The 26747-nt window shown below is 33.6% G+C and overlaps 2 protein-coding genes across 4 annotated transcripts; one reads left to right on the top strand and one right to left on the bottom strand.

Moving 5' to 3' along the window:
• The first annotated feature begins 709 nt into the window (after window positions 1–709).
• LOC105763182 (pentatricopeptide repeat-containing protein At3g02330, mitochondrial) lies at window positions 710–3667 on the top strand. The gene has a single exon (XM_012581313.2). It carries the CDS (start codon window positions 949–951, stop codon window positions 3550–3552), a length of 2604 nt encoding a protein of 867 aa, XP_012436767.2. The 5' UTR covers window positions 710–948; the 3' UTR covers window positions 3553–3667.
• A 369-nt stretch (window positions 3668–4036) lies between these two features.
• On the bottom strand, window positions 4037–9792 carry LOC105761959 (WPP domain-interacting tail-anchored protein 1). 3 transcript variants are annotated; one of them, XM_052625076.1, is made up of 5 exons: window positions 9390–9792; window positions 7873–8458; window positions 6236–7422; window positions 5451–5645; window positions 4037–4359 (listed from the first exon to the last, which is right to left on the bottom strand). In XM_052625076.1, exons 2-5 carry the CDS (start codon window positions 8435–8437, stop codon window positions 4168–4170), a joined length of 2139 nt encoding a protein of 712 aa, XP_052481036.1. In that variant the 5' UTR covers window positions 8438–8458; window positions 9390–9792; the 3' UTR covers window positions 4037–4167. The 3 variants fall into 3 exon arrangements, with proteins under 3 accessions (XP_052481036.1, XP_052481034.1, XP_052481035.1); XM_052625074.1 differs by having other exon boundaries at window positions 6236–7455; window positions 9390–9791; XM_052625075.1 differs by having other exon boundaries at window positions 6236–7455; window positions 7873–8453; window positions 9390–9791.
• Between the last annotated feature and the right edge of the window lie 16955 nt (window positions 9793–26747).

Raw genomic sequence — 26747 nt, 5'->3', positions numbered from 1 at the left:
AAAAATTGCCATTAAGTCCTTTCCATTAAAATAAAAATAGGATAATTGTACTTTAGTATCTATATTTTTCTAACTTATTCAATTTAGTTTCTGAACTCGATATTGAGTTTTTAACTTAACCCTATACTCCTACTAATAATCCTCCGTGTTTTCATGTCCGACGGTTTTCTCTAAAACGATCACAATTTATTTATAGATCACTTACTTAAGAATTTCTACCATAAATATTCTTCTTCTTTTTTTTTTAATTATGTTTTTTTACTAAAAATGAGACCAAAGACACGTTATGTTTAATGACTCCTTATTAGGAACTATAGAAACAAGCTTGTGTCCAATACATTTTAATTTCTACCCAAATTTTATGGTTTCTTTAACCAATAAAAACATTTTACAATCTTTGATTCTTCAAATATTTCCTGGATCTAAAGTACTAACTCTAATTTCTTTAAAGATGGCACAATTAAATTGATATTCAACGGATCACTTAAAATGTTTCTAAGATATTCTTTTAACATATAAAGTACTAGTACCACTTTTAAAAATTAAATTTAAAGAGAATCAATCCCGAAACACAAATGACAAATTTTAAGACCGCTGAAGTTTTTATCTCCTTCATCCTAATAATTTACAAGGAATAGATACTTCTAAAATCAATAAAAAAGGATCGAGACAAAATTATTTTAAATAAATAAGAAAGAGAAACAGTTGCAACTTTGATTTTCTCGATTCCTAGATATTTTATACGAGATGCTACTCCTCTTAAAATAAGATAGGAATTCACAAAAAACCCGAGCCCTGAGAAAAAGAAAAAGAAAAAGATTCGAGTGTGCGCGTTTGCCTCCTCCACAACCCTTGCAAGTTCTAGCTGAAACTTGAAACGGAAGTTGCATAATACTCGAGAGTCGAAACAGACACCCGCCAAAGCATGACAGCAACAAAAGGTTTTAAATGGCATATAAAATTTCTTACTTCAACTTCCCGAAACTCCTCTTTTCTCATCCCTCATCCAAAACACATCTCTTTAAAGCTATCTCGGTTTCAACTCTAACAACAAGGCAACCAACACCCAGAAAGAAAAAAACATTTTCCCACATTTTCCAAGAATGTTCAAATCAAACATCGTTAAATCCAGGCAAACAAGCCCATTGTCAAATGATAGTATCTGGGTTTGTCCCAACTGTCTTTGTTGCCAATTGTTTGATCCAGTTGTACGTAAAATGTGGAGATTTGGGGTATGCTAATAAAGTGTTTGATAAGATGCCTCAACGAGATGTCGTGTCGTGGAATGCAATGGTTTTCGGGAATGCTAGTAATGGGATGATGGGAATTGCAAAGAGATATTTTGATGATATGCCTGAAAAGGATGTTATTTCGTGGAATTCATTGATTTCCGGGTACCTGAAGAATGGTGAATGTTTGAAGTCCATTTTGGTTTTCGTGGAAATGGGGAGGGTAGGAGTTGGGTTTGATTGGACAACCTTTGCTGTTGTTTTAAAATCTTGTGCTGTTTTGGAAGACGCTGATGCGGGGATACAAGTTCATGGTGTCGCGGTTAAGATTGCTTTTGATAAAGATGTGGTTACAGGGAGTGCTTTAGTGGATATGTATGGAAAATGTAGGAGGTTAGATGATTCAATTAAGTTCTTTTATCAAATGCCCGAGAAGAATTGGGTTTCTTGGAGTGCTGCGATTGCAGGTTGTGTTCAAAATGATAAGTTCATTAAGGGTGTTGAATTTTTCAAAGAAATGCAAAGGGAAAGTATTGGGGTTAGTCAGTCAACTTATGCTAGTGTTTTCAGGTTGTGTGCCGGGTTCTCTGCATTTAGGTTAGGTAGGCAGTTGCATGGTCATGCCTTGAAGACGAATTTCGCATCGGATTTAATTGTAGGAACAGCAATATTAGATATGTACGCAAAATGCGGTAGCATGACTGAAGCTCAAAAGATATTTAACTTGTTTCCAATTCACAATTTGCAGTCTTTTAATGCCATAATAATTGGCTATGCCCAAAGTGATGATCAGGCCATTCGAGCTTTGCATTTATTTCAACATCTGCTCGAATCTGATCTTGGTTTTGATGAAATAAGTTTATCTGGAGCATTTAGTGCTTGTGCAGTTATTAAAGGGTATTTGGAGGGCGTTCAAGTACATGCCTTAGCAGTCAAAACTACTTGTGAGTCAAATATTTGTGTGGCCAATACTATTCTCGACATGTATGGTAAATCTGGAGCTTTAGCCGAAGCATGTCGCATTTTCTATGAAATGGAGAGAAGGGATGCTATTTCTTGGAATGCAATTATTGCAGCACATGAACAGAACGGAAATGAAGAGGCAACACTCTCTCATTTTGTTTCCATGCTGCATTCTGGGATGGAGCCTGATGAGTTCACTTACGGCAGTGTCTTAAAAGCTTGTGCTGGTCAAAAAGCCTTGAATTATGGCATGGAGGTACACAATAGAATAATTAAATCTGGAATAGGGTTTCATTCATTTGTTGCAAGTGCTCTTGTTGATATGTACTGCAAATGTGGGATGATAGAAGAGGCAGAAAAGATCCATGACAGAATAGAGCAGCAAACCATGGTCTGTTGGAATGCAATAATTTCGGGATTTTCTCTGCAGAAAGAAAGTGAAGAGGCTCAGAATTTTTTTTCCCGGATGTTGGGAATGGGGGTAAACCCAGATCACTTCACTTATGCAACAGTTCTTGATACTTGTGCTAATTTGGCTACTGTTGGACTTGGTGAGCAAATTCATGCTCAAATTATCAAGCTTGAACTGCAATCGGATGCATACATATGCAGCACTCTTGTGGATATGTATTCAAAATGTGGAAACATGCATGATTCCAAGCTTATATTTGAGAAAGCAACTAATCGGGATTTTGTAACATGGAATGCCATGATTTGTGGGTATGCCCAACATGGCCTTGGAGAAGAGGCCCTTCAAATTTTTGAAGATATGATTGTTAAGAATGTCACCCCAAATCATGCAACATTTGTTTCAGTCCTTCGAGCATGTGCACATATAGGGCTGGTAGAAAAGGGATGGCATTATTTTGGTTTGATGTTAAGTGACTATGGTTTAGCTCCTCAGTTGGAGCACTATTCGTGTATGGTGGATATAATGGGAAGGGCGGGCCAAGTTGACGAGGCATTAAGCCTCATAAATGATATGCCTTTTGAACCTGATGATGTTATATGGAGAACACTGCTTAGCACTTGCAAGATCCATGGGAATGTAGAGGTGGCGGAAAAGGTGGCGGATTCTCTTCTGCAATTGGACCCTCAGGATTCTTCTGCCTATATTCTTCTATCAAATATTTATGCTGATGCCGGGATGTGGGAGAAGGTTTCGGATATGAGGAAAATAATGAGGTATAATAAGCTCAAGAAGGAACCTGGGTGTAGTTGGATTGAAATAAAAGACGAGGTTCATGCATTCCTTGTTGGTGAAAAGGCTCATCCAAGATGCAAACAGATATATGACACGCTTGGTATCTTAGCTGATGAAATGAGATGCTACGTGGATGATATAGATTTTTTTGCTTGAAGAAAATGGTGATGAAATAAACGGCTCAATCTTTTTCTTATGCCTATATATATATAGATATAGATAGTTTAAAATCACACCAAAAAGGCCTACTTCAAAGGCACCATTACTCAAATTATTTGGGAGCTTTTAAAATGAAAAAGGAAACACCTGCAAAGGAATTAAACATTACTATGTTAAAAGCAAAAGAAGAATCCTTCAATGATCTACATATCAGCACATCATTGCAATTAAATCTACAACACCAGAGTAAACAATCCTCCTAACACAGCTCATTCCCTATGTTTTTCCACCAGTCCTAATGAACATAAAGAAAAGCTATGAAAAACTGTTCTTTCACTGCAGCACAACTTCCAATGCATTTGAAGGTCTTCAATCTACGCATCGGCACCTCATCCCAAAAATATTTTCAAAACCACGCATATTCTAACCCCCCAAAAAAAAAAAACAATAATCCGAGCAAAATTTTAGAGAAGATTGCATATACTAAAGTTTTCGTACCATTTTAACTTAGGTGAAAACCGGATTCATAACTTCAAAAGGATTTAGTATAGGAGAGAAAACGAGTAAAACCTTGTCAAGATTCAATAACAGAAAGGATGAATGTACATATCATCAATAAAAAGGGCTTTTCTGCTTCTGGAAATAATAAGCTGCTGCTGTTGAAGCTAGCAAGACGAGCAATGCCAAGGAAATGTGCTTGAAGCTAAGCAATCTTGCATCTATTGTCCTCACAGTCTCGTACTGTGAAGTGCCATCTGTGGGTTTCACTTCGGACTCACCAACTGATTCAGTAGTCTTGTCCAGCTGGAAATGGTACATCACACCAACAAAATTGAGAGCAACATATTTAATTTCAATCAATTCTGCAAAATAGAAATCTTTTGCAAAACACAGCCAACAAATAAAAGAATTTGTTGACAGAGGATCACCGCCTCATACCTTGCTAAGAAAATAGGACTTAATCTAATTTTAGGAGGGCTAGATAGTCAATTAGTTTTCCAATTGAGGAGAATACAATGCAGACTTTGAGAAAAATTCCCTCCTGTTCTATCTTTCTTCTAGTTTTTTGTGTTATTTCCTCTCATTCTCTCTTTTTTCTACTTTCCATCTTTTTACTTACTGCAGGTGCATTTAAAAGATCATCTATACTTCTTGGCCAGAAGCTTGACTCCTTCAAAAGGAACCAAGTATTATCTCAATAGATACGATCCATGCTATCAATGGATCCCCCCAAATGTAAAAGAGCATACTTTTTCATCTAGCTTCTCTGGACGGGCTTGAAAATGACAATAACAAGAAGAAAAGAAAAAGACAAGACAGACAGAAAGAAAGAGTGCTGTTAAGTAAAAACACCATGAAGAGTTCAGGGTAAATGAAGCAAGAGGGTACAACAAGCTTGAAAGGGTACCTCAAAGTCTATGGAATTTGAGCCAGTACCACATATGGTATATGAGCATAAATGTAAAAGCTGCACATATCCTAGAGGAAGCAAAAATGCCGGGTAAACTGCTAAAAATAGCCATAGTTGAAATCATTTGTCTCAAGAAATACCAGCTTAAGTATCAACAGCTTGAAACTCTTAATAAGATCATAGATGAGCAAAGGAAATTAAGAAGCTGCTACCCTTACGCAATATATGCCTGTTTAGAACCTTTATTCCAGTTCTTCCATAAACACATTCCTCAACCATATACTATCATAACAGAATCTAATTCACAGATGAGGCAGATAAATAGTCATAAACTCACATATTTGAAGCAATTTATGTCCAACCTAGGTATCATCCCTAAGAGTATTTTATAACAATGAAGGATAAGATGGCAATCAAATTCATGGGAAGGACATATTAAACACCTGCACTAACTGATATGAGAAATGAATTAGGAAAACCCTACCTCAGAACCACCGACCGGTGATTTGGTTATTTCTTCCTTAGTTTCTCTTGCAGAAGCAGCTGTGGAGTCTTGCTTTGAAAACAAAAAATCTTTGACATTTCCCTTATTCTCATGGCTCTGAACAATAGAGTGGTCCTTGTATGTTTGCTTCAACTTTACTATCAAAACTTTATTTTCCGTGGCTAATCCAGATATCTGCTTAGCAAGACAGGCATTTCAGGTAGAGTGCTAAAATAATTAAAGGTTGTCAAAAACTAATTCTATCTTCAACGGACATATTCGAATCTTTACTTGGTACAATAAGTAAAATCTGATAAAAAACTCTTAAATGGCCTCTGAAGGGAATGTATTTTGGCGAAATGCTTATTCATAATTCCAAATCCACAAAAGGTTAAACAAATTTCTAGAATTTTTAGTTCGTTTTTGGAATAACTAGTTCCACATGCCATCACATTATATTGGGCAGTTCACAAAGGTTTCATGAAGGTTAAAGCAGCATTGTGTAGATTAACCAAAAAATTATTTGAATTTACTGAGCTGATTAAGGTGAACTAAGTAAGATAGTTACCAATACTTTTTAGCTTTTACAGTCATTTTCATTCTTAATATAGTCCAAACCACATTTGTTTTTTGTTTTTTTTTTTTTGGGGGGGGGGGGGGTGGTTACATTTTCAAGACTCTATAGAAGTGATGAATAGAATGGCCAACACAAGGCATATCTCAGTTAGAAATCCACATTGAAAATGAAAACTGACTAAGATAAGTTGGAAGTAAAGCAAGCATACCTGCTGGTGAAGGCGTTCTCTTTCCATGCCCAGTTGCATGAGCAAATTTGCTATCAGTTGGGTACGAATGCCTATGTCCCTAGCAGTTGCCATTTTCATTTCCTCAGCCTGATTTAGAGATGCCTCCAAGCAACCCAGTCTACCCCTCAAGAAGCGCAATTCTTCACTTAGCTCTGCATTAGTTTCAGATAATATGATACACTTATCTTCTGCACTGTCAGCTCTATTTTCAGCTTTAGAAACCTTCAGCTTTAGATCCTCAATTAGGTTTTCCATATCTCCAATGGTAGAATACAACATATTTTGCTTCTCCTGACTAGCTTCAGCAGAAGCTACAGCATTCAATAACCGGATCTCAGATTCCTTCAATTGCATCTCAAGAAACTCCACCTTTTCAGATGTAAGATCCTGGCCTTTAAGAAGACTCAGCTCTTCAATAAGTTCCGTGTTAGTCTCAACTATTAATTTGCATTTGGATTCAGCATTATGTGCTCTTTTTTCAGTTTCAAATAATTTCGCTTTCAAATCAGCAGTATCATTTTCCAATGTATTGATCAGAGAATATAAAGCATCATGTTGTTCCCGATTTTCATCAAGAGAAGCTTTTGCATTTGACAAGTTCAATTCAGACTCTTTCAGTTGCTTCTCTAATGAATCTGCCTTCTCACGCATAGTGAAGGCCTCAGAATCAGCAAGAATAAACTTTTTTTCAACTTCAGTCAACTTTTCTTTTAAGGTGTCTACCTGTGCTTGAACAAAATCACTGAGTCTAGTATCACTACTTTGAAGCGTCCGCAATGCACTTTCTTTGGCTTTCAACTTCACTGTGGATTCTTCAAGCTTTGATCTTAACTCAGTTTCTCGATGAGTTGAGTTATTCAAATTAAACTGGGCAAGCTGAAGTCGACCCAATAGCTCCTTTGAAATCCCCATAAACACCACCGCTGCATTCTGTGCTTCAAACAACCTTTCACTAACATCCATCGTCTCTTCCTCCATGCTGACCATCCCTTCTTCTAACGTGTATATCCTTGGTTTCAGCTCCTCCTCAATTTGCCTAGATTCTGCAAACTTCTTTTCCAGGTCAATTTCCCGAGCCAAAGATTTCTCCAGCATTCTCAAAATATGCCTTTGCTGTTCAATAGTTTGCATTTTTATCTTTGTATTACCACTAGACAATCGATCACCTTCAGAGACATTCACACCATTTTCATCATTCCCTAGCAATAAGCGCATATTAGGAAAAGAACATAAAAGTAAATATTTTTCTTATTCATCCCTTGTCCTTTCACAAAATATATGTTCATAATATTTCATTGACTTTATCCAGAAACAGCAGAATGAGACTGGTCAAAAATAAGAATACGCTCTGAAAGCATTCAGTTATCATAAACTAGCATCGATTTTCCTTCTTTTGGACATAATCTTTTAGATGTTGGTGGTACAGCAACAAAGACAGAGTAACATCAGCAAAGTCATTCTCCCTACTCTTTTACATAGGTATTAGCAGGTTCTAAAACAAAGATATCTAATCCATGTTATAAACTTCTAAAGCATATGCCCACTGTTGGTTCTTTAATTCCATCAGTGGCAAAATATAAAAACAAAATAAAGTTAGTAACTGAGCTGTAGCTTACTGTTTTCATTTCCATGAAGACATGATAAAATCCTGTGGAAATCAGCAGCCTGCATCTTAATTTCTGAGACTTGATTTCGTGACTGCTTCAAGGATTCTTCAGAATCAAGTAGCTTTTCCTCCATTTTGAAGAAAGTTTCTCCCAAGTGCTTAAATGAAGATATCGCTTCACGGGAACTAATAATGTAAGTTTCAAGATGCTCCATAAATTTATTCAGTTCTTTAACCTCTGAATCTAAAATTCCTGATAAGAGATCAAATTCCAAAGCTTTCTCCATAGATTCAACCAGCATATTGTCTTTTTCTGACATAAATGATTCGAAGTCAGTTTCCCTAGTTGCCAAATGCATTGTAAGTACACTTAAGTTAACCAATTTCTCGGAGGAACATGCTAAATCTAACTCCACTCTTGTTAGAATCTCGTTAGCCCTTCCAAATTCTTCATTCACCTCTCCACCAGATGATATCCCGTCAAGTATGTCAGCTCTACTTGATCCTGCCTCCAGTTCCATACTATTGAATTCATCACCAGAAACACCTTCTTCGTGAAGGATATCAGCATCCATTTCAAGGGTCAGTAAGCTGCTCTGATTCAAAACCAAATATCATTAGCAAAAAAAATAAGGTCAGAGAAAGTCAAGACAGAAAACAAACAGGATCTTTGTCAAATAAGATAATGAGATGGTTTCATTCTATTTCAAAAGTAGACAATCCCATTCTAGGATTTAACTCAATGCAGTCTATTCTACTTTTTCTCTCAAGTTTGTCATGCTGGTTTGCAGAACAACTTTGCAAATTTTTACAGTGAAAGACCCTACATAGCTTGATACAAATTCAACTCATTTTCTCCAACTGAAGCTAAAGAAACATATGGGTATGTTATGTTTCAGACCGATATTGTTCATGCTTCTCTAACCAAACTCTGCAAGAAATCAGCTTATAAATACAACCACATTTAGTATAAATTTGTCTTAATTAATACATGCACACCAAAAGCTAACTCATTTGGTATAAATTAATTGTACAAATTCAGTGACAGTAATTGCAATTTCACATAAATTTATGACATAACAATTTATACAACTCTATGGATACAAACCTCTTCATCAAGTCACTAACTACTAACATATACATATTCTTCAGATGTAAATCTTCCGAACCAATATTTTCATTGAAAGTCTGTATTTTTTTTTTCTTTTTACTTAATTATAGCTAGAATGTAAGAAATGAATAATGAAAGTGCGATCCTCCAAAGAAAAAAAAAGACAATAACGTGAGACAGTATCAATTTCAACAAGAAAATTCATTTCCAAATCAAATAAATCGAACCCATTTCTCTTTCTGTTCTGCAATTATCATGATTAAGTTAAAATAACAAAAGCCTATCTACAGATTAATAAAAAGATCATCACTTACCCATCTAGCGTACTCTAAAAATGGAAGTGGTTTCAGTCAGTTTCTCAAGAAACCCAAGTCCAAAAACAAATAAATGAAAGCAGAGAAATGGAAATTTATTACCTTTCTGGAAAGTTGCAGGGAGTTGAGGGTTGACAAAGTTGCAGAGAAGAACAAGAAAAAGAAGAGAAAAATTTGTGAGGAAACCAAATCAAGGAAAAAGGATTAAAAGAGAACTTAGATTAAGGCACACAAACACTCAGCCGGTGAAATTTTGAAAACAAAATTAAAGAGATTAAATGAAAGAAAAAGTAGTGTCATTCCAAATAGAAAATAGATAAAAACTTATTCTTTCAGAATAAAGTGACGCATGTAAACTTAGCTTTTTGCTCTGCTGTTGTATCACTAGGTTAATTGCATCCATCATCACAAAACTATGGCTCCAATTTTAAATTAGGCTCAAAATTTTAAAATGTTATAATTAAATCTAGGGATATTTTCCATAATTAGGGTGTGCTCTCCGAAGAGATACAGGGTTAGTGAGTGTTTCTTTCGTACGAACAAGTCTAGCATATTAATATCTTAATAATTTTACCACTCATATATATATTTTTGAATTTTTGTTGCAATTCCACTTACTCATAGATATTTAAATTTATTATGATTTTATTTTGACATGGATAGTATTTTTTTACATATTAAAGCTTTTAAAAAAGAAACAAAAAATTCATATCAGATGCTTTTTGTGTTCAATCTTTCACCTCCTCCAAATCATGAATGATTCTTTTGCAATGTCCTATATGAGTTCCTTGGTGTCATTCGTAACAGAGATGAGGTTTCAGTTCGCTTTTAACTTCTCAAGATAATATTTCTCCATTTCTTTTCCTTGTACAATAGCCTACATATACTAATTCCCTATTCATGTGTATACAAAAGGACTAGAGTTAACAAAAGAATTCTCTCTTGAAGTCTTGACTACACATAAAATCTTTTATAATAGAAAGTCATATGACCGTCTTTGTTCTTCACCATAGCAGCACCCTCAAAGCTACCCTTTTCTCTTTCATTTTTTATAGTTAATGTTAGGCTTGAAAACACCAACGAAATGGGTGAATTGGTATTTTAAGAATTCTAAAAACTTTTCTAAAAAAAATTGAGAGAAGGAGAAAAAAGTGGCATAAGTGATATAAAGCGATTGTCTGCCTCTTTTACTTCAGTTTTTCCCAATTCACTACTATAATTGATACCTTTCAAGAAGAAGACATAACCCTTACAACACTATATTTTTCTTAAGGCTTAGATAAAATATTTCCCCCTAGCTTTTATAGTTATTCTAGAACCCTTCATATTTTTTTTTTGGCTCAACTAAAACCCTAATAATTTACAATTGGTGATAATGATGAAGTAAACAATAAAGCTTTTAGGAAGGTATGCGTTTACAAAGTTTAGCTTATTAAATAAATGAAATACGAATGATAGAAGATTTTACAATATGAACTTTGAAACCATGTACAAGAGAAAAGTGGGAAATAATTTTGAAGCTTTTCCTCTTTAACTTTGATGTTTGGATATGTCTCTCATAAGTCTTTAAGTGTCTTACTTGCATTTATATCAAGGAAAGAGTTTGTGGACATTTGGAGCTATTGATAATGATTTATAGCCATTAGAGACATTAATTGCAGGCTGAGAAAGTGTCCCTGCAACTCAAGTCTCTATACTTACTAAGGAGGCATTAATACCTATTCAAAAGACTAGTAGTTTATAGTCGTTTACAAGGCTAAGTCTCGAAACTTGTAATTCATGTCTTGAGACTTGGAGGCTAAGTATTGATATTGTAACACTCCTTACCTGTCCTGATAACCGATATAAATATATTACCAACACAAATGCAAGGAATCAACTTTAAGACAATTTAGAGGCACTAGAAACATTTTAAAATTATTTAGAAATGATTCAAAAGTGATTGGTGTTGGATTTGATGCCTTGAGTGTAGTATTTTCCTTTATGTACACTTGTAATTTTTTCGAACATATTAGTTAATAAAACAATTCATGGATTACATTAATATACTTTGTATAATGTCCTCATGTGATTTTTTTCATACAGAGCAAATAGAAGAAAATATTGGCTCACTGGTTGTCTAATGTTTAAATTAATGTTAAGTGGTATTACGTGGTCAGATCGTAATATGGAAAGACAACTTATATTTGTAGATGAACCTAAACATGTCCTTAGTCTAATTGGAAATGAGCAAACTGATTGAAAGACTAATATGCCGTCTATCAAGTCCAATTGGGAAGATGTCTTGTCTTGGGCATTAGAGCGGATGACTCCCATAAGTTAGAAACATAGTTGTGATTTGCAACAACCCATTTTTCAGTGGTGTCGAAAACAGTGGTTTCGGGACCAAAAATCCGACTAGCAAGTTCGTATAATTAGTATTTAAATTATACGAGTCAATAGCGGTTTTTATATTGAATTTTGATTTGATGATTTTAAATAATTGAATTAAAAGTTAGTATAAGTGATTTGGTTCAAAAGTTAAGTGGTTATTGAAAACGAGGTATTAGGACCTTGTTTTTGTAATATAAAACTGTAAATATTTTTATTAAATATTTATAGAGTCGTATTACATGTGAATTGAATTTGGGTCCGGTAATTTTGATGATTTATTGCTTAATTGAGGTAAAATGATTAAATTGTAAAAGAGGTAAAAGTTAATTGCTATAGATTTAAAATAGTAAAAGGATCAAAATGGTAATTAAACCATGGTCAAAAAGTCCAAGCAGTGGTGGCATGATTAAATCCACTAAATTTCGGGCTATTTTCTCATTTAGTCCTAATTAGTTTAGGATTAAATTGAAAATAAACTTGTTTAGTTAAAATTTAAAATAACTGAAGAACCAATTGTGCAATTAAACCCTCTTTTATTGGAAATTATACCATTTGAGTAGATAATAGACGGTTTGCAAGGCTAATTGCATGAAATTTTATTCAAATAGTAAGGTTATAGTAGTAATTTATGAAATTAAGTAAAATGAAAATAAAGCAAATGCCAAAATTGGCTATCATCTTTTTGTTTTTTTCCTTCAAAAGCCGAATCTACCATTGTTAAGAGGAGAAACCTTTGGCCAAGCTAGGTTTTGTCGATTGAGTAGGTAAATCTTGCCCATTTTTAGTAACTTTTATGTTTTTGAGCTCGTATTAGCTTAATCTAGCTAACTCAGGGATTAATTCGTAAAATTGTCAATTTTTTTTATTATGCCATTGATAAAATTGAGTTATTCTTGAAGTTTTATGGTAGAATATTAAGCTTGGTTGCTAGATAGAACTATTTTATAAAGTAATTTTTGGTAACTGTAATGTTTAAGGACTAAATCATTAAAGTGATAAAATTACAGGGACTTTTGTGTAATAACAGAAATTATGGGCTGTAGAGAGGCCTTATATAGTTCGGCTAAGCTTGATTTTATTTGAAATTGGTTAAATTGCATATTTTGAGCTTAGGGACTAAATTGTATAAAAATAAAATGTTGGGGGTAATTTTGTAAAAATATCAACAAGGACTTAATTGTATAAAATGAATTAATTTTGCTGTTAGAATTAGTGAATTGAATAGAATTGTTATAGATCCAATATGAGTGGAAAACCGAGGAAAAGAGAAAATTACTAGATAGCCTCTATACTTTGTCGTTGCTGTAGTTTAGTCTGGTAAGCTCGTACGGATTAATTTTAGTATATTTTTAAATGTATTATAGGAACTTAATTGCATAATATTGGATTATATTGATGTGTGCAATTGGAAATAGAAATAATGAATTGAAATGGCATTGATCACTGATTTAGATACTATGAGTCATTACTGTAAATCAATTTTGTAAATTCATACATTTATTTATGCTTCTAATAATCCTTATACTCTTTGTTAGTATACTGTTATTGAATGTTATATTATATACCGAATGAGATCAGTGAGCGTTACTCACCGATATACTGATTGGTGCTCAGACGAGCGATACCTACTGAATCTACTGAAACGTATGTGCTCTCAAGCCATACTTATTGAATCTATTGAAAAGAATGCTCTATTGAGTAAAAGAATCTACTGATATACTGAATAAATCTCATGGAACGTTATCCACTGATATACTGAAGAAGCTTAATCGAGTGAAATATACTAAAATACTGAGTAAAGCTCAAACGAGCATTATCCACTGAATATACTGAACTACTTTACTGATTGTTAATTTATGATAAAGGTTGTGTTTTATGGAATTTCAACATTTAATTTTAATTGATTACTATGTTTAATTGGAAAGGTTTATCAATATATACAAACGAACTTACTAAGCTTTATTCAAGCTTACATGTATTTGTCTTATTTTGTAAATTACGTTTTGAAGGCTTAGAAGATCGGATCAAAATAAGAAATCACACTATCCAAGAGATTTTTGGTAGACTTTGTTATAGTTTGGTATATATGGCATGTACTAGGACCTCTTTGTATGTATGATGTTGAATCCTAGTTTGAGCAAGTTTACTTAAGTTTGTGTTATGTGTTGCGACAAATGAAATTATGCATGTTTCATCTAAGTTTAAATGTTAAAGCATGATGTTAGAAAACATTGACAATATGTGAGATTACGATTTGGAATGAATTGATGTTTTGATGTGCAACTATATCTTGTATATAAAACCTTGAAGATGAAATGTTATGAAATGGTTTATGGTGTTAATGAGGGCATATTGGTTTGATATATAGGTTGAATCCATTGACATGTTTTGAATGTGTTTGAAGATGGTTTTTAGCCTATGGAAGTGTGTATTTGAATGTGCTTAAGCTCCTAAGCAAATAAGTGAAAATTTAGCTTAGAATTGGTCATTTTTGTCTCACAAGGCCTGGGACACTGGCTGTCATATGGTCGTGTGAAGCAAATGGGCAACCTACCTGAGCGTGTGCCCAGAAGTGTTCAGAAATAGTATAGATGCAGTTTCACACGGGCAGACAGACGGCCTACGACACGGCAGTGTGAGGGTATTTTGAATGTTACACGGGATGACACACGGCCGCGTGATCCAAATCAGAGAGTTACACAATCTTTGCACACGGGTATGTAAGGTCGCACATGGGCATGTAGGTTAACCACACTGCCGTGTTTGGAGCCATACGGGCTGGATTCTATCATACGGCCGTGTGACCCCTAACTTGAAAATTTTTGAATTTTTCTTGAAAGTTTTGATTTGTTCCGATTTGGCCCTTGAATGTTCGTAACTTATTTTTAGAGTTTCTAAAACTTGATTTAAGACTTGAAACTGAATGATCTCTTTCATATTGAATATTACTTGTAATTATGAAATTGAATTGATTATTGAATGTAAATCGTATTAACTGTTCCAACTTGACTGGTAATATTCGGTATCCTATTCCGGCAACGAAAACGGGATATAGGTGTTACATGATTGACTGAACTGATAGTACATCAGACTGGACCTAAGAAGGATAGATCCTATACTCGTTTATGGATTTATTCACTTGTGACATTCACATTGTGGCATACCTTAATCCTAAATGGATGACGGACTATGTATGTGTGACTCGTATACTTTAATGTAAGTAAAAGCTTGAGTTCGAATAGATAAGGAATTGAAAGTTGGTGTGTTGGGTATACGACTTCTGCAGTGTGTAGCGTCATTCACAACAGTGAAATTTATAATCTGAGATATGGGTAAATGATATCCTCTCATTGGCCATAGGTTGTTCATCTTTATGATGTATGACTTGATTACCATTTGATAGTAATTGACTTTTCATGAAGGAAGATGTAATGGTTACCATGAGATAAAATAAGATCATATTGGGAAAACAAATTTATCCCAAAGAGATTAAGGATATCCAGTGAGGGTAACACACTTATGATAAGATCATTGGACGAGTACTGATCAAGTTGCTTTTGTAATGGTATGTCATTAGGGAGAGCTCAGTAACGATATTATAGTGGAATGACTTTGTGATTAAATGAGTTTATAATTAATAGATGAAAAGTTGGAACTTAATTATAAATTATTTGAGCCCTAATCACATATGGCCAATTGGTCCCTCTACTACCTTGTTGAAACTAGAAATGAATTGCATGTTGAATCAAATGAACATAAATGGATGAAAATGGTAAAGTTAGAGCAATGAGAAACATTTGGAAATGAATGTGGTTTTCTTTAAAAGGAAATGACCTGAAAAGTGAATTTATGGTCTTTCTAATTATTATCTAATTAAGTTATTAAATAATTGAAGTTCGAAAATGGAAATAAATTTATTGGTCATGGTGAATCCGTTGAATGTAGAAATATTAAATATATTTTATCATAAATTCTTTTACGGTAAAGTCGTCATATTTTAACGGAATTAAATTTGGGCTGAGAAAATTATTTAATTGGGAAATTAATTTAAGATGTTAATTTTGGGAAATAGAAAAACAAATATTAAGTTGGATTGAATTATAAAGTTCTAGGTTAAAAGTTTAGGAAGTACTTATAATTGAACCCGATATTGGAGAGGCCCAAAAGCCCCTCATGATAATGCTGGGGAAGGCGAACCCTAGTATATTTAACTAGGGTTGTGCCCCACCTAATCTTATTTAGATTAGGAGTTCGTTTTTCTATTGAAATAAACTTTTACAATTTAACAAGGATTTCACCTCTTCTCATATAAATAGATGGCATCGGTAAGACTAAATACACAACTAAAAGACATTGCTATTCTGTCCGAAAATAGTGAGAATTTATTTTCTAAATATAAATTCTATTTTCCAAAATAACAATTCTATTGATTTCTATTGAGAGAGAATTTATTTTCCCACTGAAAGTAAAGTAAACAATTTATGGTTTTGTGTTTGATTCGAATTCATTCGAGCCATACTCAAAGCAGTTTGTGGTACGAGAATAGTGGAGAAGGCCATTCGATTGAAAGCCGAGAACGACAAGGATCCGTCTAGTAAAAAACACAGGTGTAATTTTGGTTAAGGGTTTATTGCTATAAATATTAAAAACCAGCTCGGTTTTAACAAATTTAATTTTTTGCTTTGCAAGAAAACCATTTTTGAACCGGATTTTTCCAACAATTGGAGGTGTTCGAAACCAAATAAAGGCTCTCAGGAATAGAAAATGACCATAACAATCTTTTGGCCAAAACTAGAGCGAAGTATAGGTACATTCTAGGGATGTATAGGTACCTCTATGTATTATTGTAGCAATTTAGCTACTAACTTGTAATGTACTAATACCTCTTAGGGATGCACGGGCACCTTGGACCCTTAGAGCTTATTTTGCCCACTAAGTTCCCTTATATCGGTACCAACATGCAAGGTTTCAAAACCTTAATGTAGGGGATAAAAATTTCAAGTTAGAACCACTTAGAAATCATTCCAAATCACCTTCTAATAAAGTAGACACATACCATATTCAAAAGATCCTTTAACACCATTCAATATGCTCAAAACATTCACAATCACTATAAAAAAACTAAACAAGCTAAATACAAACTAATGACAAATAATGTAAACAAGGATTTTTGGCAGCTTACTCTTCAATGATTCGATCTAATCCAATTTTCTTGATCCAAGGGATTTGATAAGCATGATCCCATTTGATCCAATCCTCCATATATGTTTCCTCAAGTGATATGATATTCATTGATGGGCCAAATACGATCCACAATCTTAGTATAATCCAAACATCCAGTTCAACAAATTGCCAACAACTCAAATATGAAAACAATCCAATCTATTGCAGTTGGTCAGAGAGTAGACACTCCTTCATACACTTCTTTAGTCTTTCCATATTTTTGAACATCATTCATTCACATTTAATTTTAGTCAATTATTAATATTAAATATTATGACCCATATATACATCATTTCTTATTATAAACCACATATACAAGTCAATTTAGGCAACTTAACCTCCAAAACAGGGTTGCCCACTCATATACCAATTACTAAATCATTTATATCTTAGTCTATAAAATTTGAAATAAGGATCCATTTGATGTTTCAGAAACTAGGCTCAATGATCTTTTTCCCATAAAAATTTTAGAATTTATTACCAAGTATAAAAGTTGCAACAAAATTTTAAAATTAGCTTGAAAGTTGTTGCCTAACAGCTTAAGTATTCCTCACTAAAGTTTGGTTTTCTTAATTAATAATCAAAATCCCAATTTTCCAAATTTAAATTAATTTTTTTAAAATGTTTCCTTTTTATTAAAAATCTTATCAATATACTTAGTTTATCATATATAAGTTTTAAAAATTGTATAATAATATTGTCCATCTAAATTAAAAATAATTACCTACATTAATTTAAATTAAAAATAGCAAAAAAATATAAAAAAATCACATAGACATATATTAAACTAAATGAGGAAATTATATGGTACACAACCAATGGAGTCATGCTTTAGTTTTTGTCATCTAGTATTTAAGGAAAAAATAATAAAAAATAATAAAAAATACGAAAAAGTTTTGATTTAACATTTTAGGGTGTATAATGGATTGAATCTTAGCTCGATTGACATGGGCATTATTGCTAATGCAGGAGGACGTGAGTTCGTGCGCTGAAGCGCATTATTCTCTTATTTATGTATTTGGGAGGGATATGGATAGTTCTATGAAAACTTAAAGACTCTTTAATACTCTGATTTCTCATCTTTTTATACTTCCGTTATTTTTTTTGGTAAACTCGTATTTCTTTCGTGTATCCTGTAATCTCTTCACTTAAAACCCAAACAGAATTTGGTTTCAAAGTTTGAAGTCGTCTCTAAATTTGGAAGCCTAAATTCTTCTCTATATCCCAAGTAATCAAATTTTCTTTTTATTGATTTCATATCTAATGCTTTGATTTTGGAGGTTAATGTACGTTTTTCTATTGTTGATTTTCTATTAATTCTTTTTTTTAGGTAAAACTCATAATTTGTTTTGGATAATTTTTGTTTGAGTTCATTGTTAGGTTTTTCCAGAACTAGTAACTTTATCTTTTTTATTTAACGATCAAAACTTCTAGGTAATTTTACTTATTGTATTTCTCTTTTGGGTAATTTTTCTTTTTTTTAATCAGTTGCATATAATCCAAAGTTCATTTTTCCCAATCCTGTAACACCCTAAACCTGGCCTAGACATCTAGACCAAGTCCAGAGGATTACATTGACGATATTAAGAAAACTGCATTTATAAACGCAATCAAAATGAAATCATTCAACACTTTATAACTAACTGTTTAATCTTCCCAAACACCATAGTATCGGAGAAAACAAAAATTACTAATAGAAAGTTTTAGGAAAAGATAATCTGATTGACTGAGCTCCCACAGCGCCAACCTGTGCAAGTCTGGAAACCACCTAAAATCCAATCAACAACAAAGTGAGTTGTGAACCCAATGCATTAAAGACATTCATACAATTGAAGCACATATGTCAGATAATTTCTTGAATCCCAAGATTCTGTTAGATAACAGAAGAAATTCCAGTTTGAGATTCAAAATAGATCAGATATATATATGCAGATATTCCTACCCCCATTCACTACACACCATCTTCGTCCATCCCAACACACGCCGTTAAGGGCGTTTAATACCCAGCCAACCCTACACACCATAAAGTGTCTATCTGACACGTTTACAGAGATGCAAACTAGCTGCTAGATCAAAATGCGACAAAGCGCCAAATTCATATATATACATCGTGGCTTAGCCACTGATTTAGAGCAAATTACTTTTTCCTTCCCAATATTCCAACCCATGCAAATGCATATTACAAATATCAACAATAGGTGTTCAGTCATTTCGATTCATTTTATAAATAGATATTACAAATCAGTATCGTTAATAGTTATCACAGTACACATACTTTTATACAATCTATATCTCAGTCTCAGAGCATCAGATAGTCCTCATATAATCAAATTTAGATCATCAATACATTGTGAAGGTCAGTGCTCGCGTCAGACAACACTCACGGTCTCAAAAATAAGGTTTGGATTTTATCTATATGCCACATGGCCTGACACATGCCCATGTGCTTGCCCATGTGGTTCTCACGGCCAGACACACGCCCGTGTCGTCTACCTGTGTGGTTCTAAATCGTAAACAGTGAGTCACACGACCTGGACACACGCCCATGTCCTTGCCTGTGTGGCTCACATGGCCTAGGCACATGCCCATGTCATCTACCCGTATGATTCTAAATCATAAACAGTGAGTTACATGGCCGAGACACATGTCCATGTCCTTACCCGTGTGAACCCTGCATTGACATGGCCACACACGGCCTGGACATACGCCCGTGTCCTTGCTCGTGTGGCTCAAATCCGATGAACAGTGAGCTACACGGCCTACCACACGGCTGTGTGGGGTCGATAGCCACATTTTTCAGCATCCAAAATTCACAAAAATAGGGGTTTTTAGAATGCACCTGAAGAGATTTTGAAGCGATAACAATGTAGAGAGTCTGTGAAGCCTAAAGAAACCATCCAATCATTCAATCAACCAAATTTAACGACAATGATGCACAATTATACACAAAAACTTATGTCGAAAACTTCGACATAAAACCTTCAACGGAATCGACACTTACCGAAAGATTAACTGCAATTACTCGAATTAACTTGCCGAGATTTTTACTTCCAACACCTATTCCTAAAATAAGGAACAAACATCATTTAACAAAGAGAATTTATCCATTAGCGCAAACTATCAACGACACGACACCGTCATTTCTTAGAACTTTTAACGAATTAACACAATTGAGATCACAGAAGATGTACTTACCTGACTCGTACAACAGATTAGAATGAGAAGTCCAATGATCGAAAACAACATGCTCAAATGATATAAAAACAACAAGCGAAAGAAGAGGAAAAAGAAAAAGAGAAGGGAAAGAAGAAGGAAAAACGTAAAGAGGAAAAGAAAAGAAAAAAATAGAAACATTTAAAATATTTTGTCGTAAACACTAACGATTTTTTCAACAACAAGCAAAATATTTCCTAACACATACAATGGGACTCGAACACAGGACCAGACAAAATACAAATGTTTAACCAATGAACCAACAAGGTCATTCTCGATATAGGTTTACACAGAATTACATTTAACTATGTAATGCACGGATAGGGGTTGTTTTAAAATAATAAAACTTCTAATGACGCGTCTCGAACTCTAGACTTTAAACACAATAGTAAAACACAAAACCATAAATACATAATTTTAATTATTATAAATTTCTGTAATTAAACACTCAAAATTTGGGCGTTACAAATCCTGTTATTATTTTATATTCTTGATTTGAGATACTCCTAATTCCTTCTTTTGTTTTCTTATCTATTTTATATAATTTATTCTCTGTGTGATTTTGGAAACTTTAAAATATCAAGAAAATTTTGTTTATAATTTTGGACGAGAAAATTTTAATTTATGTAATTTTTTTTTCACATGTGCTAATGTCTTATATCTTTATAGTTTATTTTTAGCTTTCCTTTATCAAATCATGACTAAATAATTGTTTTATCTTTTAAGGATTAAAATGGAGAATACAATAGTATTTGATCAGACGAGTTTGATAGAATTTGAATAAAATCAAGGTGTTGAACATAAAGATATGCTCGAGCATGGTATCCAACAATCAATTGTTGAGGCTGTACCAGAACCATATAATGACATAGTATTTGAGTCACTAGATGAAACACAAAAATATTATAACAACTATGAAAGAGTTAAAGCTTTTGGCACTCTATTTTTAGATCAAGAACTAATAAAGTAATAATTTCTCAGGAATTTGTTTGTTCAAAAGGTGTGAAGGAAATGAACATTTTAAGAGAAGATAGAATTTATGTAGCATTGGATGAAATTAGAGAAGGTTCTAAAGCAATTTTTTTAATATCTAAGAAAGAACAAGGACAATGGGTTATCAGTATATTTTATTTGGATGTGCTTTTTATTATGGGATGACCGAAGAAAAAATTCATTTGGTTATTGAGAACTTGGCTTGAAGCTATGTATAGATGTCCTCCAAAAACAATCACCATAGATCAAGATTCTGCAATTACAAATGCAATTGCAATAGTTTTGCCGCGTACCATACACCATTTTTGCTTGTGGAATATTGAGAAAAATTTTCCTGAAAACTTTGAGTGATGTTTTACATTTAGAATATTGATTTTAAGGAGTTCAGTAATTGCATTCATAATACACTTACTCCTGATGAGTTTGAAGATGCTTGGATGAGACTTATTCAAACATATAATTTACAAGGTAATTTATGGTTAGACCAAATTTACTTTATTTGACAAAAGTGGGTTCTGACATTTTTACGTAACTCTTTTTGTGTTGGAATGTCAACAATTTAATGAAGTGAAAGTCTGAAGAAAATTTTCAAGGAATATGTCAATGCCAGTAATTTAGTAAGTAAGTTTGTCAAGAAATTTGAAGAAACTGTCGATGATCGGTATACTAGAGAATGAGAGAAAAATTTCAAGACTATGAACTCAAAACCCATTTTTGAAAACATTATATCCTATGGAAGCTGAGGCCTCTTATATATACTCTCAGAAATTATTTAGAACATTTCAAGATGAGTTGGTTTATTCTCAAGAGTATGTTGCCGACAAAGTTGGTGTTAATGATGGTTCAAAAGTATACAAGGTGCATGAGATTAACAAGTAAAAGCTAATTTATATGATAACTTTTGACGTATCATAAAATGATGGTGTTTGTAATTGCCACAAATTTAAATTCATGGGCATTTTGTGTTGGCATGTTTTGGAAGTTTTCATAAAGAATGAAGTATTTTCCTTACTTTCTCAATACATCTTATGTAGGTGGAGAAAAGATGCCAAGAAAAATGGTAGTTCAGATATCCTACCGAATGCAATTATTGATAAGGACAATGAGTCATCTACTTTGTGGTTCAATAGTGTTATGTTAGAATCTCTAAGAATTTATGAAAAAGCAACAAGATCAAGTAAACATTATGAATCAAAAACTTGTGTGATGAACTAGATAATTTAGCCATTGATAGAGTTGATAAAGCCACAAAGTTAACTTTAATTGATGAATCCATAGTTGGTGAAGATGATAATACTTTTTTATAATGGTGTGGCTTTAAGAGATCCTGTACATGTTGTCACCAAAGGACGTCCTCATTCGTTGATATTAGCTCGTAATCGTTAGATGATCACCAGATCACTTTTGTTGCCCGACCATTTCTAACAAGTATGAAAACAAGCGTAACGCCCTAAAATTTTAATTTTGGGTATTGTGAATGTGTGACACAAAATATCTGTTTGCTTTAGTGGTTATTTGTCTTGGGTGTGTTTGGGAGGTCCCAAGTTCAAGCCAGGACTTGGGGAAGGGAAATTTTGGTATTTTTATGAATAATCCCTATCTTTGGTCAGTAGGCTTTTAAGTAAAAGTTGGCAAATAATTAATAGAATGGGTCTGCTGGTCTGGTGTATAAGTGGAGTGTTGGTGTGAAAGAGGTCCTATGTTTGAACCTTGGCGTGGGCATTATTTTTGCTCATGTGTCCAGGAGAGTTTGAGATGGACTAAAAATGTGGATTTAGTGGGGAGTTTGATGGAGAGAAATAAGGGTTTGGGCTGCCAAATTTCTACTCCCATTCACCCTTCATCTTCTTGATCTTTCTTTTCCCACTCTGCCTCGTGTCGCTCCACATTTGTCTGCGATCGTTCGGTAAGTTTTAGATAAGTGATTTGTCTCTGTTTCTCAACTTTCTTCTGATGTGTTTTTTTATGCCTATTAGGGGAGGATTCAAGGGCTCGTAATCACCAATCGGAGTCTTAGTTTGTGTGGGAATTACTGTTCATCGGTTGAAGGTAAGGTTTAGTCGCTTATGGGTTAAAACCTCGATACGAGTTCAATTAGGGAGTATGTTATGTGAGATTAAATTAGTGTTATTTGTTCAATTATAAGCTTTGGAGTGCTCGTGGATTGTTTTAGCATCAAACAAAACCAGGTGTGTACCCAAAACATAAAAAACGAGATTTAGTGAAAAGCCAAAATTGCTTGCTGTTTGGACAGTAGTAGTAGGCTAAATTTGAAAAATCACCATAAATTGTGGAAATTGAATTAGAGGATGAAAAAAATATGGAATTAAATCTTATTGAGTCTAGTTTCTCATAGAAGAAACGGTGTGGAATTGTAAATCGTGAGATATAATAAGTTTTGTGACGCAAGGTCAGAATGAATTCGGGTTCCCCTATTCTGACTTTGGAAAATCATAAAAAATTGGAGAAAAATAATTAGGGGTTAAAATTTACATTTTTAAATTATTAATGAGTCTATTTTCAATAGAAACAAATGGTAACATCATCCAAATTTTGTACTAAGAGATAATTAATTTTTAGCAAAGAAAGGTCGAAGCTGTCAGACAACAGAACATGGGTAAGGTTGAAGATTTTACTGTACTTATTGGCTAAACCAAAAATTCTGAAAATTTTATGGTAGAAAGGCATTTGAGTCTAGTTTCAAAGACATCAAGCGGATCTTAATTTAGAATTTTGTAGCTCAAGATATAAATAATTTAGTAACAGTGACTCAAGTAGACAGCTTTGAAGGAACATATAAGTAAATAGTGAAAACATATATGAATATTTAGCTAGTACGGGTTACATTAAAAATGGACCACGTAGCCAAGGCCAATTTGGGCTGAGTGGGCCACACGACGTGTGGGCCCACACAGGCGTGTGAGCCCATTATCACTTAATTCATTGCTAAGGTTGCACAGGTCGCCCAAGTCGACTGTGAACCTACTGTAGGATCGGTAAGCATCATTTAGACCACTAATTTTACGAACTGTCTGTTTGATTTATATATGTGTTGAGCATGATGATAGTATGCTTGTATGCTGAACTGGTTATATGTACTGATGTCCTGAGATAGCATGTTATGATTTGTATGTTGCATTGCATGGGGTTGGGTTAATTATATTTGGAGGAAGTCTACTGAAAGGCTCTTAAGCCTAACATACTGGTAGCTCAGCTGTAAATTACTGTTTTGTGCGACATTCGGTACTACCTGGAGTGTAGGGATGGGTGGGTTGATTTGATCCCCACATGGAGTGTAGGGTTGGACGAAGATGGTGTGTAGAGGCTGGTTGGGTAGGACTTTGTTACTGAATATTGCATGACTGCAACTGATAATGTGATGGGCTAAGGCCCTACTGCATATTGGATACTGTACTGAGATGGGCTAAGGCCCAAAAGTTACTGATGCTAAAAAAGGAGTTAGACCCAGAACTGCTTTAACTGTGCACTGTGATTTGCTATTGTTTGTTTTCTGTGGGATCACACACTGAGTTTTCGTAAACTCACCCATTTTGTTTAAATGTGCATAGGTAATCCCCAGATCTAGATGGATCGGTGCGGCGGAGGACTCGGCGGTGACCAAAGTTTTGGACTTTCATGGTTTTTAACTCATATTTTCGATAATTGGTTTTATTTCTATTCTATTTTTACTGGCTAAGTTTTTGGGTTGTAATTGGACTTTTGGACTTTAGTTTTGGGTTTTAATTTTCCTTACCTTATGGATTACAATGCTAGTAGTAGGAAACCTTGGTTTTCAAAAGAAACAAATGTTTTTCCTAAATGCACAATTGTTTAATCTGTTTTAAAAGCTTTCGCAAACGAATAACGTTTTGAAACTATCGATTAAATGAGCAACACAATTTTGGAACTAATAAGATATTAAGATAAGGAATTCAATGGAAATGGTTTTAATGCGACGACACGGTTTTCGAACACCCTATCATGTGACATAGCTAGATCCGACCATAACGTCTAGACCTGATTTGGGGTGTTACAACAAGTTAAAATAAAAAAATTAAAATAACAAGATAAGGAAATATGAGACTTCGACATAATAACGAACCCAAAAAAGAACCAACGATATAAGAGATCATGACCCATTTTCTATAAATTTGTTATGGAATCGAAAAGTATAAAAATAGAAAATCGAGACCCGCTAACTATAAAGAGTTAGAAACCGTCGATATAGTTGATCACCACACTCCGAATATAGATGAGAAGGGGAGTGATAAGATCGAAAGGGTTGAACGCCACAAAACAAAGTCTTGATAAGTTCAGGGGTGTTCTTCGAAACTTAAAAGAATAAACTCTCAAAAAATATTTTTTTTATTAAAATCAGAATTCTAACCTTTCAAAGTTACAAAATGCAAACTATTTATAGACTATCCTAGGAAGACAAATGGACATGAATGTAAATTTCTAGGTTCTATATATGACCAAATAGTCATGTTCATCTTCTCTTGCGATACATTCTCTTTGTAACATCAAATATTTTAAACTCTTACAGTCATCAAATAGGTTACATTACTCACCAAAAAATTAATGTCACTAACTATTCAATGCAATTACAATGTCAACCATCTCTAATTCGCGTGACGAATAACTCTTTTCATACAACTTTAACTGCATGGAAGCATAAGCCATCACTATACATTTTTGTACTAAAACACACTCCAAACCATTCAATGACGCATGACTGAAAATCATAAACTCTGTACCCGATTCAGGCTGAATCAAAATTGATGCTTCAGTTAACAGTGTTTTCAACTATTTATAACTTTATTAACATATATTAAACCAAATCAAACTTCGGACAAATGAAAACTTCAACAATCGAAACAAATTTAATTTTACAATAATATTTCTCAATTAGAACCATTCCGATAGATATAATTTTGTATAATGTCTTTTAAAATATGAATTTTTTATTCAGACTATCCATCTATTTACCCATGAAAGCACAAAATTTATTTCCGGACCCAAGGATGAACTCAAACACATATAACTCAATTAACTTTTCAAACAAATAACCCAATCAAACCAAACAACTGAATCGATATTGGCTGTCAAACAATAACTTTTCAAAGAAAACCTTTCTTCTTGTTGACAAGATAATTCAGACATACAATTTATCGCAATTTCTTCAAGATACTAGTCAAAGATCTTCTTAAAAACTTCATAACTCAAATATGACATAACATTTCATCTTTACTCATTGACATATATCAAGATTTACCTGGAAGTGATAACTCTTATAAAAATTTGAACTTGATCTTCTATCGTCTATGCTTTTTGCCGATGTCAATTCCCTTTCAAGAAAACTAGAAAGGATTATAATAAAGTTATCTCAACTATTAATCATCGAAGCGTTGTACTATACTGAAGCCACCTCCGTCAGATAAAAATCATAATGCCATAATAAGACCTACATCTCAACCGTATAAATAGATAATATCCCAGCTGTTAATAATTCATTTTGAACACAAAAGAAAATCAAATGTGGTTTCAACAGAAATAAATGCAGAAATATAACCTCTATAAATCTGATGACAATACCACTGTACTCTCATGATCAAACCAGAAATTATAATCATAATAGATATATTCATCTTCGTCAAA

Source organism: Gossypium raimondii, chromosome 12 (genome assembly GCF_025698545.1).
Source record: "Gossypium raimondii isolate GPD5lz chromosome 12, ASM2569854v1, whole genome shotgun sequence".
Taxonomy (NCBI): domain Eukaryota; kingdom Viridiplantae; phylum Streptophyta; class Magnoliopsida; order Malvales; family Malvaceae; genus Gossypium; species Gossypium raimondii.
The sequence above is the reverse complement of the archived record's forward strand: the minus strand, read 5'-3'. Positions and strand labels throughout refer to the sequence as shown.

Coding starts and splice junctions, on each gene's coding strand:
- LOC105763182 (XM_012581313.2), top strand. CDS start 949: ATGGCATATAAAATTTCTTACTTCAACTTCCCGAAACTCCTCTTTTCT.
- LOC105761959 (XM_052625074.1), bottom strand. CDS start 8,437: ATGGATGCTGATATCCTTCACGAAGAAGGTGTTTCTGGTGATGAATTC. Junction 5,646..6,235: donor GAGAACGCCTTCACCAGCAG/GTATGCTTGCTT, acceptor CTTGCTAAGCAG/ATATCTGGATTAGCCACGGA. Junction 4,360..5,450: donor CACCGGTCGGTGGTTCTGAG/GTAGGGTTTTCC, acceptor TACCATTTCCAG/CTGGACAAGACTACTGAATC.